This window comes from Scardinius erythrophthalmus, assembly GCF_964197995.2.
Source record: "Scardinius erythrophthalmus genome assembly, chromosome: 18".
In the NCBI taxonomy this organism is placed as follows: domain Eukaryota; kingdom Metazoa; phylum Chordata; class Actinopteri; order Cypriniformes; family Leuciscidae; genus Scardinius; species Scardinius erythrophthalmus.
In genome coordinates, this window is record NC_138238.1 from 34734876 (window position 1) to 34750219 (window position 15344).

Below are 15344 nucleotides of genomic sequence, written 5' to 3' on the forward strand. Positions count from 1 at the left end.
AAGGGCCATTCAAGGGACCCAGCAGCTCCCCCTCTCTGTTACATCACCAATCATGGCCTGGAATCCTGGATTACCTCATTGAATACTAAAAGTCTGGGCTTGTGAGAGCTCCTAGCACACTGCAGCCATTATCTGCCCATCATTCACACTCAGGTACTTCACTTCCTCCTCTCTCAAAGAGATAACGTTCACATACTGTAAGTAAATGCAACAACCCTAAATACGTCCAACTTCAACACGGTTTCAAGAAGCATCAGCGCTTTCAAGAATTATGAACAAGTGTGTTTGATCATTAAAAAACCTGTTGGTAAGCTGTTGCAATGCAGTTGTGTTTTGGCTGGTTTCCATGTGGTTTATTGGTAAGTCTTTGTGATATTTTGGTCCCTCCTTCAATGCAGGGTTTTTTTTAATTGGTTTTATTATTGGTTAGATGAGAATCTTAAGCCCAAACGGTAGCATGTCTACACTAAAAATGTGCTACAAAGGTCTTGAGAAAAGGTTTCACATCCTGTTCTGAGAGGGGAGTGTATATGAGTATACTCTTAATATTACATAATATGAGTGAAGTGACTAAATTCAACATTAAACCTTAAAATAGCTTCCCAATCCTTTGACCAACACATTTCCATGACTTATCCATGAAGATTAGAGGAAATTATTTTGAAAATAATAATTTTATATAATTCACAAGGGACACTAATTTTAGCCAATCAAATTTTGCTGAGTAAGACTAGCCTATAAACTAGTCTATAGATTAGAATTTAAGCGTAGCGCGTCTGTGTTGCACGTCACCACGGAGGCTCACTATTGGCCGACGCGGGTCATGTGTGATACGTGGTGACGTGCAACACAGACGCGCTACGCTTAAACACAACGTGAAAAGACCCGAGGCCCAGAGAGAAGGAAATGAAAAGTGAAATAAAGTCATAATTTTTGTTTGTTTTTGCGCACAAAAAGTATTCTCGTCGCTTTATAAACTTAAGATTGAGTAACTGGAGTCACTTGGACTATATTAACGATGTCTTTAAAGGTCCCATGACATGCTACTTTTTGTAGGCTTTAATATAGGCCTTAGTGGTCCCTAGTACTGTATCTGAAATCTCTTTCCAAAAATTCAGTCTCGGTGCAGAATTATAGCCACTATAAGCCAGTCCCAGAATGAGCTTCCTTCAGACGGGCCGTTTCGGTGTCTGTAGCTTTAAATATTAATGAGGAGCAGAAAGGCGGCGTAAGGTGGAGGGTGGGTGTGGCCTTGACCATCTGCGGCAACGGTAGACCATGCATGTTTACATTGGATATATTGCAATGGCACGGAGACACGCAGTCGTTCAAGCATTTCAGTTTGACCCAGAATCTGATCCAGATGGAGAAGCAACGGATGAAGAAGTTGCAACTCAGCGGCTCCAGCAGGACATTTCCGAATGGTTAGTTTAAAATATTATGTCTGGACTTTATTCGGATGGTTTAGTTATTATCATGTAGCTAACGCTAACCTACTGTTGCCTTTTCACGAGAGATCTGTAACATCTGTAATTTATCTTATTACAATTACATCAAGCTCTGCGATCTTGAAATGCGGATATCGCGCACGCCGTATAACCAACAGGAAAACGCTATCCAAATAACAAAGAAGTGTACAACACTCGCGTTACAGTGTGTGTATTCACACACATACTTGATGCTATCTAACTTTACATTAGCGCAAGTAACTGCATAGCTAATGTTACAGCCACATTCTACGTGTAACAAGCTAGGTAACCATAAACAGTAAAGCAACAACTTGTATTATTAGTTGACTTACTTGTCCGAGGTGTGTAACGTTAGCTGAGCCAAAGAGAGTTGGTAATGATCCAGACTTTAGTTTCAGACGTTCAGCAAGCCCAGCTCTGTATTAACCCTTCGGTGTTCATTTGTACATCCAATTATTGAGCAATTATTATGCTTCGCTCGCTCAAAAGCCATTATATCTCTCGTGGACAAACTAAAATCGCGCGCGCGCGTTCCTACTTCCTAGCTCATTTTCTCATGGGTGGAAAATATTCTCTGGGTAGGCAAAGCAGAGAAAGGGGAGGTAACATTCCTCCTTATAACGTCATAAGGAGGAGATTCAAGATCAGCGCGGTTGAGCGTCCATTTTCTCAAAGGCAGAGAAAGATAGCAAAAGCTCGATTTACACCGATTAAAATTTCTAGAAACTTGGGGACCATACACAGGCTAGGGGAAGTCATATTAATGTTAAAAAAAACCCAGAAAGTGAAAATTTCATGTCATGGGACCTTTAATACATTTTCTGGGCCAGCAAGTTTCAGTCCCTTAGAAGCCTATGGAGGAGTGAGACAACTCTCAGATTTCATCAAAAATATCTTAATTTGTGTTCCGAAGATGAACAAAGGTCTTACGGGGTTGGAACAACATGAGGGTGAGTAATTACTGACAGAATTTTCATTTTTGGGTGAACTATCCCTTTAAGTCACGTGACACAAAACAGCCAATGAAGTTTGATATTATTGATTTGGCCTCTGTATACATGAGTTGATCACTGTTTTCAATTTGATTTGAGAATGAATAACCTTGGATTACTTCTGCACTTTTATTTCCTGAAACTTTTGCTCCCCATTGACTATTATTGTATTTGTATTGACTAAAAAATTCTTCATATGTTCTTTTGTGTTCCACAGCAGAAAGAAAATCATCTGCTGCATTCGAATATGCCTACTTCCATACTATATAGTAGGTGAAAAACAGTATGTGAGCAGAGTATAATATGTCCGAATTCATTCATTCATTCCAGCGAGATTCTGAAGTTCACATTCGGTTGGCACTTTACCATCCCATGAGGCCAAGGGAGAAGAGTTACCTTTACATTTAGTCATTTAGCAAACGCTTTTATCCTAAATTTAGGACTAAATTAAGGGAGTCATCGTGAAGAGGCAAAAGCAATGCAAGAAGAAGTGCTCAAAATACAAAGTGCAGGCATTGCTCAGAGTAGCAAAAGCCAGACAAGAGAGGATCAACGGAAAAGGAAAGGAATTTTTTTTTTTTTTTAGAGGTTAAATGCTCACGGAAGAGATGAGTTTTAAGTTGTCTTTTGAATGTTGTCAGGGATTCTGCATTCCGGATGAGGGTGGGGTTGTGAATGGAAGTGAAGTGATGCAACTGACACTGTAGGTCTTGTGATGACCATGTGATGACAACATGGTGGATGTAGTATGTCTGAATTTCAGCCATACTACTATTCATACTATATAGAACATAGGCCTACTTTTTAATGGTCACAAAGTAAGTTTAAAACCAAATGTGGTATGAGATTTTGGACGCAGCAATAATTTTGAACAACATAGGGCTGATTATATGTAACACACATGTTCTTTTTAAGGCTCCTGGGAAATAAAAACACAGGCAACTCCCGTTACTTGGGCAATTGTTTCTGGTGCACATGCTACACATGATCATGAGGATATTGTTTTTTGACATTGCTTTAGTTTACAATTTACAAGTCAGAGTGATCACTATAAGAAGAAGACATAAAATGGTCTACAGTACCTAAATTTCAAAGTCTAGTAAATGAATTTGAAGGCACGACACAGAATAAGAATAACACTGCACTTCTGTACTGCATATTGGATTTAATTCTCTAATAGCAAAGACCAAAACTTCCTCTATTCACACCTGAAATCCCACAGAAAGTACAGAGAGAACTGAGAGCTCTTGAGTGCTTTCTTCTCACTATACCTGATGGGGAAGTTTAGGTGTGTTTTTTGTCAGAGAAGTTGTTAGCATTTAATCATGTAATGTAATATAAACTGCTGGGCAACGATAAATCACAATTAATCACATCCAAAATAAAAGTTTGTGTTACATAATATATGTGTGTGTACAGTACTGTGTATAATTATTTTGTATAGAAGTACACACCCATGCATGTATATATTTAATAAATACCGGTATGTGTTATTTATATATAATATAAATGTATAAATATATAGCCTACAGTATGCAAATATTTCTTAAATATATACATGCATATGTGTTTGTATTTATATATACAAAATAATAATACACAGTACACACACTTATATTTTGTAAACACAAACTTTTATTTTGGATGTGATTAATCGCGATTAATCGTTGCCCAGCACGATTTTTGTAGTGTGATTTTTTTTTTTTTTTTTGGTACAAATAGTACAAATACTAACTATAATAATTCCACAGAATATAATATTACAAAAAATGTATAATAAAATAGTTTTAAATGGAGTATACCATTTCACACTGCTGACATTGCTTGACATTTCAAGGCAGCTACTAGCATGCAGACCATCAGACAAACAAGATCTTTGCCTGTGGTATCAAAACAATCTGGTGGAAAAGGAACTTCCCACATTTCATTTAACAGAGCAAGGCAGAATAGTCACGATCACGCAAGGAGATCCAACACGCTGAATGGAGCTGAAAACGTTACAATCGGCACATACACTCAAATTCAAACGCTTAACGATATGTCCCGGATTTATTTGGTCAAGAACAAACAAATATTGATCCAAAGTCTATAATCTGTAAGGTTGTATATAATGTAATGAGTTACCAGAAGAGGGAAATAGCCGAACATTTGTTTTGATAGTAAATGTTAAGGAAATTTGCATCATTAGAGATATGGGCTTCACCACTGCGCTAAAATTAGACGCCCCACCTATAAAGTGCCGTCCTAATTACTAAATGAAGCGCAAAGACATTAATGAGCACATCAGCACAGACTCGCAAAAGCCAAAAGACAAACACTTCAGGCGGACACAGCTCAGCAACAACAGAATAATTAACAGTTAATCACATGACTTTTGCCATTCTTAAAATCATGTGTTTAATATTTATTTTTTTAACATATTTTAAAGTCGTCATGAAACGAAAGTTGCGATAGTCTTTTATTCTCTATTGCGGAGTACATCCGAGTGAAGCGGCTTCTTAAACGAGAAAGATTGTAGGGCGGGGCTTGATTTTTTCCATGGGGAATTGATTGGATCATTGTGGTTTGCTATTGGTTGCCCCGCCCTCGTGCCAGTAATCATGTCATCAGAGAAGAGAAGAGATGTTGCTGCAAGAGGGAGGGGAAGTTATTTTGAACAAAGATTATGAGGGCTCATGAATTAAAAATAATAATAATAATAATGTGCACAAATAAATTATTTATGATAAATATTGCAGTTCTTTAAGTAGAGCAATAGCTGAAGCAAGCACACACGTTTAGAAACACGTAACGCGTTAAGAAAATAGCCAAACTTTGTAAAGATGGTATAATTGACAAGTTAGGCTACCTTGACAAAAGCTGCTTGAAATGTCAAAAATAAAATATACTTAAGTGAATGTGCAGTTACACTCGTCTTTACTAAATCCTGCAATATTCCATGAAAAAATAAGAATTGTCCATTTTGATTTCATGGTGACTTTAAAATAATGTAGTATACACACTGTTGATATTACGATTGCTTGCTGAGCTGAGATTGAACAATGCTTTTGCAATATCTTAATGATTAGGAGAAGAGAGAGGGAGTATGGGATCAGGGATGGGAACATGTCCCAGGGCAGACTCAAACCCAGTCTGAGGTATATCCCTGCCAAATACTTTGGTAAAGATTCATTGAAGCAATATCTCTCTCTCTAAACTCGATTGGACACATACAGACTTGCATCTCTTGTAATCTTAATCTACTCCACCTATGTTGCTCACACTCCTGCTGTCGTGCACATGCACACGGATGGGGTCTTCCAGTGCACTGCGCTGTGTGAGAGGCATTAGCATAAGCTGACCTACATATCCGGGACTGCACACCAGCGCCACACATTGTGCCCGCCGGACTGAATGGCACCTCAGCCATGCCACTGCTGAAACCACCATCACTATGGAAACCAAAACTTCACTGGCAGGCCTCCAGAGTTCTTGTGCCATCCGACCAAACTAAAACCCACAGAGAAGACAGCACACGCTTACAAACCTGCTGAAATGGACACTTCAGGGATACATGCAGAGAATTGCATTTAATGCACAGTTATCAATTACCTAAAAGCAAGACTGAGAGCTCTTGACTCTATGATGACATTTTTATTGTAAACGGGCAAAAACATAAATCTTTGCTGCGTATGTCTTTTATATGTTAATCACACACTCACTGGCCACTAATGGAAGAGAGTGACCTAATGCCTAGCAAAAAGTGATGGTATCGGTAATACTATGGTATTGATATATGGGTCAATAATTAATAAGAATGTCTGACATAAAAAAACATTTTTTAAACTTTATTTTAAAATTCTTATATAATATAATAGCCTATATCATTTTTTTTTACAACCAATTGTTTTCTTATAGTGTAACCATGAAATAAATATTATTATTAAGTTGCAAGGAATGCATTTCAATACTAACTATTAAAAAAAAAAAAAAAAACACATCCAAGCATGGTAAATTATCCATGTGGGGAAAAAACATGCTACTTTTTTGTACTTTGGTACTTGTATTAAATAAATGTACCTATTTAAAATGTTGGTTAATTTCTTATTTTGCTCACATTCACAATCAAACTTGAATATGCTAAAAGTAAGGTTGTGCTAATTTAACTTCGATGTTATCTATTACGTAATAAGATCAATATAATAATAAAAATGTTTATGCATTTAAGGCAAGACACCCCAGGTGAATAGGGTAAAAAAGAAAATTAACTATGGTACTAGATATCCCCATACTTCCCAAGATGATTGATTACATTAAGAATTGCAAAAAATAAAATAAAAATTGTTTTCTGAAATGTTATGTGCAAATGAGGCGTTATCTAATTAAATATACAATACTTTACATACATTTCCAGAACAGAGATCTGAACACTAGATTAAGCCAGATTCAAAATTATTGTTTCATTTTGTTGACATATAGGGGACTTTGGATTTCTCTTTTTATCACTATGAGGTGAATTCTGTCAAAATGTATAACATCAGGCGAATTACATATGAACAAACCCCTCTGTATAAACCTTCGGAATACGGATAGGAATAAAACTGTAAAGTGTTGTGTGTGTAAAGCTGCTGAACTGGAGATTTCTCACTCTGTGCAGGAGGGGAAAAAAACACATTTTGAGAAAACGGCCTTTTAAGGTTTGCATTGTTGGCTAATTGAAATCTGCAAATACATGAAGTGCAAATAAAAGCACTTACAGTGGGTGTTTTCTTTACACTATGAGACAACACTTTATGAAAAGTCAAAAGCCTAAAATCGCAAAATAACAGATGCATGAAACATGTTTTTGTCGGTAGCGTCTCATTCTGTAAGTAACACACACACGCGATAGTATTGTCCGTCAAACCACCTCAGATTCCTCACCGCATCACTCCCAACCGGAAGCGCAGGATTATTCTGTCATACCTTACGTGTCTGCACAGGTGAAACCTTCCCGTTACAAGAAGATGAAAAGATAATCCAACTGGCAGCAAAACTGATGTTTAGAATCCATCTTTTTAACGCTGAAGTGCTTTATCCGTCACTCCGCAGGGAAACAGGTGTGTTTGTGGGAGTGGTTGTAGTAAACGCCAGGTACTGTACCTCCCTTCAGTGCCACTCACACTCATAAGGGCACTTGGCAGCAACTCACCTAACCTGTTGTGCTCTTCATTTGACTCTGATAGAAAACCCCTTCCCCCTACACAGTCAAATTAGGCTTATACTTCGGGATCACGCATCACGTTTCGACTCCCTTAATAAATAACTAGGTAATTAATGATAAACTCGGTACCTACTAACGTTACTAGACAAATAAAAGTTGTCCATACGCACCGCGTCTTGTTTACCGGTGTGGAAGATGAAACGGATGGAGAAGCCGGTTCGGTGCCGGTGAGGGGTAGCGGCCGTACACACAAATAGAAGAGCAAAGCATTGACATGCAGATCACTTGGCAGGGAGCTCCAGAAATTGAGTCTGACTGGGCGTTTGAAGAGGGTCGAAACGTTGCTAATAAACACTATCCGGGTAACTTACGGCGCTTCAAACGCAGAAATATAACAGCTAGCCTAAGTTATATCAGCAAGTTGTGTCAATATTAGGACGCATATAACGAGGAGTTGCTTGACTCTTCACAGTTACATTTTCTTCATTTTACGACCAGTCTAAACAAATTTTAATTTTACATAGTTAACGTTACATAAGGAAAGTTTCAAACGTCGTTATTTCACAACATGACTAGGCTCGTGAGGCTTAACTATAGCAACAGTAGTTCGCGAGCGTTTAGGATCAGCACGGATGGAACAGTCGAAAGAGTGTGTTACTATTTTTACTAGTAATTTACATACGTTTACATATCTTAAGTAGGTATATACCACAAAACGTACGTTTAGTTACGTGTATATGTATATAGGGAGGTAGATGGGTAGATGTATATGAAGAGTTCAGATGCAAAAGCCTTTAAGTGCCATCTGAAATTTTCTTTTTGAATGATAATTTTTATCAAGCTCGTATATTTAAGTTCAGTAATTTCACTTAAATGGCAATGAAAATGACCTATTATTGCCATTTAAGTGAAATTACTGAACTTAAATATATGAGCTTGGTAAAAATGATCATTCTAGAAGAAAATGTCAGATGGCACTTAGAGGCTTTTGCATCTGAACTCTTCATATGTAGATAGAGAGGTAAGAGCTTGATACGCGTTTTTTAGCCCATTATTTTCTAAAAATCAAATCTGAACAAAATCAACGGTAGGCAACGAGTCAGAGACAGACAGAGCACCAGTTACATTACATAGGCCTAACTGTACAGCTTGACATACGAAATAATGGTCAGAAGAAATAGTTTAAAAAAAATGGAACAATTTACTGAACCTTTAGACATTTTTTTAAAGTGTTTTAGCAGGCTTTTATGACCCATATGGTGAGAATATGGAGCTCACACTCAGCAGGAAAAAATAATTTTTACAAGGGGTAAAAACTATGGAATTTGGGGCAAACTTTCTTGTTTATATCTCCAAAAATGAAGATGAAATTCTGATAGCTTGTAATGTAAATCAGTGAGCCTTTTATGACAGTATAACAGACTATTTGCATAAAATGCATATAAATATCAGTTCCCACTCTACATGTCCCAATAATATGTCTTAGTAGATGATATTTAAAGGCTATTTTATGATCAAAGATTCAATCAGATTAAAGATCAATCAGATGGCATGTAGGCCTAATATATTTTGTAAAACAGTTTTCTTATCAAAGTTTTGATCATTTTGCAAATTTAGTGGCCTTCAGAAATGCAAAAAATTAAAGTTCTTATCAACCAATTGTTCAAGGACAGCTAAAGTTTTAAACTGATGCAATTATTGCTTCAATATCATTTGATAACGATTTTGACACCCGAGACATCAGCACTTCTCTTTGGTTTCGCTTTTGTAGGCTCAGATGCTAATTTGCATACAGCGCCACCATGTGTTCAAGAAAAAATCTTGAATAAATCACTCAGATTGTGAGCGATCCAAGTCATTATGAGATGAGTATACTAAAGTATACGGGGTCATCACTTAAATTCACAGACATTTTATAAATAAATGAATAGGCTATACCTAGCCTTTGTCACTGAACAACATTGCTGTTGTTACAAACATATTTGGAGAATGGAATAAAATAGAAAATTGTTTTGCTACATACAGAAATTGCTGTCTTATGTAGGCTAATGCAGCTTTACTTTGCACATGAAGAAGTATTACTTACCAGAAGCTTATCTGGTGTAACAGGGCTTGGGACTGGGGAACTCTGTGTCTTTACTGTCATATTATCATCAGGCTTTGAGGATTCTGGTTCTCTCACTGTATTTATACTCTCATACACATTCTTGTCTTTATCCATGAGGTTCCACATGTCTTCACTCCAGCCAGATCTAATGAGCATTTGAATATCTTGATCCAGGCTCTTTGAGTCCACCCGAGGTCTCTCTATTGACTCTTTTGGACTCTCAACTGATTTGATCTCCAATTCTGAGGTGATATCTGTAAACGCAGGTGTCAATAAGATAGAGGGTGGTGTTTCCCCTTTAGATGGAGAACCAGGGTTGAAAGAAACATTGTCATAAATCTGGAGTTCAGGCACAGGACCGGCCTCTGCTTCAACCTTTAGGGGATCTGGATCCAAACCCTTCAGTTCAAAGAATTCCTTTGGAATAATATATGTTGATATTCTATGTCCGTCTTTCTCTGAGTCTCGTTTTATGGAGTCAGGGACTCGAAGCGTGACCTCAGGAGGTTTAATGTTGGTGGGAAGACTATCAGGAGCTGTCTCTGAGCTGGGCTTGAGGGGTTTCAATCCACTAAACTCTTCTGGAGGGTCCAGTGGAGTTTGGTTTGTTTCAGGTGGGAGCTCGGTCACATACATAGCTGGAATGAAAAAAGGCTTGTCCGTCTCGTGCCTCCGAACGTGCCACCAGGTTTCATTGGTCTTGGCTACCAGGGTGTAGTGCTCGTTGGGTTTGATGGACACCATCCTGCCATCTCGAGCAGTGTAACTGTATTCAAATTTCACCAGAACCTGCTGTGAAAGTGCCATAGTGGCCCACATCTGCTGATCCCAAACCTGTTAAGTGGCTGGTGTTCGGTGCAAAGAGGAAATCAAGGCTCATATATAATCATCATGAGATCTGAAGATAGAGGAGAAAAAAAAAAACAATAGGTCATTTGTTTGAAACAATTCAGATCTGAAGCTCAAACAAACATATACATCTACTTAGGACAAAAATATGAAAAACAAATCAAAACAAAAAATAAAAAAAGGAACAAGGAACAAGATATATATATATTCTTATATTATATATATTATATATATATATATATATATATATATATATATATATATATATATATATATATATTGTTACTAGGAACAAGAATATATATAAAAAGCAAAACAAAACACAAAGAAAAAACTTTACTACGAACAAGAATATATAAAAAAAATCAATACACAAAACAAAACTTTACTAACAGATTTACTAGGAACAAAAATATAAAAAAATAATAATAATAAAATTAAAAAAACGCAAAACAAAACTTTAACAGATTTACTAGGGACAAAAATATAAAAAATAATAATAATAAAAGTTAAAAAACGCAAAACAAAACTTTAACAGATTTACTAGGAAAAAAAAAAAAAAAAAAAAAAAACTTTACGTATACATTTACTAAGGACACAAATATGAAAAACAAATACACAGATTTGCTATAGGACCAAGAACATAAAAAACAAAACAAAACTTTACTTACAGATTTACAAGGAACAAGAATATAAAAAATAAAATAAAAACTTTACTAATAGATTTACTAGGAACAAAAATATATAAATAAAAATAGAAACCACAAAACAAGACTTTAACAGATTTACTAGGAACAAGAATATATATAATACAAAATACAAAACAAAACTTCACTTACAGATTCACTTGGGACAAGAATGTAAAGAATGCAAAACAAAAAGCCAAAACTTTAGGTGCTTTTTTTCTTGGGACAGTAAGTAACAACCTAGAAACCACCCAGAACACCTCAGCAACCACATATCAATGCCCTAGCAACCACCCACAGCACCCTATAGCATCATTAAAATGTAAAATTCTAAAAAATAATTATTAGCCAAAGAGAATATGTATATGTACTGTAAATTAAATTAGTGTCACTAATAGGTGCACATAGGTGAAAATGGCAAAAAAAAAAGCATTACATAAGGTTTGTTTATTGCAACTAGGGCTTTTCTGATGGGGTGGAACAAAATATTTGTGAAGCAGAGGAATGCAGATAAACCAGGGGAACAACAGGTGTGTCGGAGTGAGAGATGAGAGAAACCTGACAGCAGACAGCCTAAAACTGAATATTTACATTAATGAAACCAGAGAGCAGAAAACAAGTGATGAAAAGATGCAGGCATGAAGAAAGAGAGAGAGAGAGAGAGAGAGAGAGAGAGAGAGAGAGAGAGAGAGAGAGAGAGAGAGAGAGAGAGAGAGAGAGAGAGAGAGAGAGAGAGAGAGAGAGAGAGAGAGAGAGAGAGAGAGAGAGAGAGAGAGAGAGAGAGGGGTAGAAAAAGGGGTAGCAGTGCTGAGGACGGCGCATCCGGCCCATGAGTTCCCCCGACACTAAAAAAATCATCATATAAAACAGGACAGGAACAAATAATGATAAATTAACTGCAAATGATAAATGTTTATAAAATAGCTTTTATAAACGTGCCTTAGAAAAAAACATTACTGATGTGTGTCTTGAGACAAAACACTGGCAGTGACATATTTGAAGATCTGCCAGTGAAAGTTGCTTTCAGTTCAAACAGCTCAAACATCCATTTTAAAAGCACTGATTTTCAGGATGACGTAAATTTATTCGCCATTCAATTGTGTTATCATTTACTTACCCTCAAACCTGGAACTTTCTCTCTTCTGTGAAACACAAAATATGCTAGAATATTATTTTGGCAACCAAACCATTTTAATTAGGCTACCCTTGACTTCTATTGTATGGACAAAAAAGCAGACTCATGATTCATATAAATGAACCATTGATCATTTATATATATGTTATATACTGCTATATACTACTTATATACTGTTATATACTTTTTTTTTTTTTTGCAGTCGTTTTAACTTTTGGTTTGTAATTTGTAGTGCAAATTACTACAATATTGCAATTACAATATTTGTACAATTAATACAAATAATATTTTGTAATATTGCTTGTCAAAAGATTCATTTATTTTGCTATAAATGTGAATATTAAGATAAATTATGATTAGTTCCCCATCACTACCTAGAGGGAAACAGCTATGCTAAAAGCATGAACATTTAAAGCGGCGGACAGCTCTTCTGCACAGCACTTGCTACAGGAAGTGAGTGTATTTTGCAGAGGAACGCTGCACTAACCCCAAACCTACACAGAAGAAGAGACGCCAAAATAGGGGAAACATCAACTCGTAAAACAGGAAAACATCCATCATGCTATGTGCAAACTGCAATCTCGGTTTCATTGCGGTCGTTGCAAAATACTAATGACATAATTGCTAAAGCAGATTTGATGTTTCTGTGATGACTGATTAACTAACATCTTATTTTAATTATAAAACTGCCACACCAACAGCAACAGACAAAGACATGAGCGTGTGTTTTCATGTGCTGTGTCTCCGTGGAATGAACTACAGCCAGTCAACGCCTCGTGTCAAGAAAAATGCATCCGAACCACTCATGAAAACATTCAAGTTAGAGTGTTCACACACGTTTGTATATAAACACATACAGACCTAAAGTGAGATTAATATACAAACAATTATGAGATGTTAATTACATTTGAATCATTTTAATCTTTTGCTTACATCCTAACATATTTTAAATTAAATTCTGTTTCATAAATAAAGCACAGCATAACAATCAAAACTCTCCTTTTGGTACATGATTGGGAAAGTACAACTATTGTCATCAGTCTCTGAAGAACATTGCACTTATTACTGCATGAATATACAGATTGCAGGAAATAATGTTGACAGCTGTTCATAACAAAACCGCATGCATTAACACAGTGAGATGAGGTATTCTGGGTGAATGAAACGCAGATAAAAGTAACTTACCATTGGAAAGGAGAATTATCCCTCGACTCCTTCTTCTGTGAGCTCTGGGATAACTGGAGAATTCACATTAGTAATGAACTATCACCTCTGTCTCTCCCTCGATTAATCCAGGATGTGTCAGCCCCATACTCTAGACCTGTAGTGCTGTTGAGTCAGTGTGAGAGAGAAATGTGCCCAGATTTGTGTTGCTAGACGGGTTTGAGTGTGGCTGAGTGAAGCGAGCAGAGGGTGTGTGTGTGTGTGTGTGTGTGTGTGTGTCTACAAACAAACACTGATCCTCATATGATTTACAACACAACTGCTTATCAAAACCACCAGTGCTTTTGCATTCACCAAGTGAGGGAACAATTGTCAAAAGATGGAAAAACTGAGAAATGAGGAAGCATGAAATAAAAAAAAAGAGAAACGTTGAAGAGAACGTGCCAGTGCTAGTGTGTTTTTAAACATTGACATGGCAACGCCGGCAGGGGCGTGAATATAAACTGAAGGCCTGTGTACTTTGTGTTTCATTAAAGCCCTTGTCGGCATTATGACTCATATTTCCGAGTCATATGGAATCCACAGACTTCAAACGTGGGTGTTGGCAGGAATGCTCTGACTTTAAGGAACCTTTATGAAGGTTTTAAGGTTCACGCATCAGTCAATGATGCTAATCTCTCGTGTGTTTTCTTTCGCTCTGTGGTCTGTGTCGTGCTGATAACTGGTCCGGGGTCAACAGGAAACGGCATTACAGCTTTTGAATACTGGATGGTCTTAAAGTATGGGGTGCGGTTGAGGTAGAATAGGTTATCATCGAGAAAAAGACATCCGCATATTCAATAGACGACTATATCACCGTTCCCCAGTTAATTATAGTGACGAGTCGTTCATGAACTGTCATGTGACAAATGAACGAAAGACTCGGAAGGTAAAGTAATTATTTATGTTCCCTGTAAATTACTTTTGACTGCATTATAATGATTTCTTAATTCAGAATATGATCAAGATTGCGTATGTGGATGTGTTCGGGGAATTTGCCTGTTAAAAGAATAACATTTAAAGCCCCTTGAACGAAATTACTCGAAAAAAGATTTGTTCATTTTGATGAACGAGATCGAACAAGAGAGTCAGTAAAATGATCCGAACATTTTCTGAAATACCCTTTTTTTTAATATTCAAATGAGGCATCATCTAATTAAAAATGCAGCAATTTAAATACATTTCTAGAACAGAAATCTGAATATTTGATAAAGCCAGGGCTTAAAATTATTGGTTCATTTTGTTGACATATAAAGTTTTGTTTTTTACAGAGGGGACTTTGGATATATGCATTTTCACTCCATAAATCAGAAATACTGTCATATTACCATGTTAGGAGTATGTAAATCAGGTGAATGATATGTTAACAAACTCTGTCAAAACCTTCAGAATATAGATAGGAATACAACGGGAAAGTTTGTTGTATGTAACTGCTGCTAAAGTGGAGATTTTTATATACAGTGAGGAAAATAAGTATTTGAACACCCTGCTATTTTGCAAGTTCTCCCACTTGGAAAACATGGAGGGGTCTGAAATTGTCATCGTAGGTGCATGTCCACTGTGAGAGACAAAATCTAAAAAAAAAATCCAGAAATCACAATATATGATTTTTTAACTATTTATTTGTATGATACATCTGCAAATAAGTATTTGAACACCTGTCTATCAGCTAGAATTCTGACCCTCAAAGACCTGTTAGTCTGCCTTTAAAATGTCTACCT

At 36.5% G+C, this 15344-nt stretch overlaps 1 protein-coding gene across 4 annotated transcripts in view; it reads right to left on the reverse strand.

Moving 5' to 3' along the window:
* Positions 1-13878, reverse strand: part of arhgap27 (Rho GTPase activating protein 27) — a 39006-nt gene extending 25128 nt beyond the window's left edge. For 2 of the 4 annotated variants that reach the window (XM_081393601.1, XM_081393600.1), the window contains exons 1-2: positions 13606-13878; positions 9730-10648 (exon numbers count right to left, since the gene is read on the reverse strand). In XM_081393601.1, the coding sequence (XP_081249727.1) occupies positions 9730-10569 (840 nt within the window). In that variant the 5' untranslated portion in view covers positions 10570-10648; positions 13606-13878. The remainder of the gene's footprint in view (positions 1-9729; positions 10649-13605) is intronic. The other 2 variants (XM_081393603.1, XM_081393602.1) reach the window with 1 other exon arrangement.
* Between the last annotated feature and the right edge of the window lie 1466 nt (positions 13879-15344).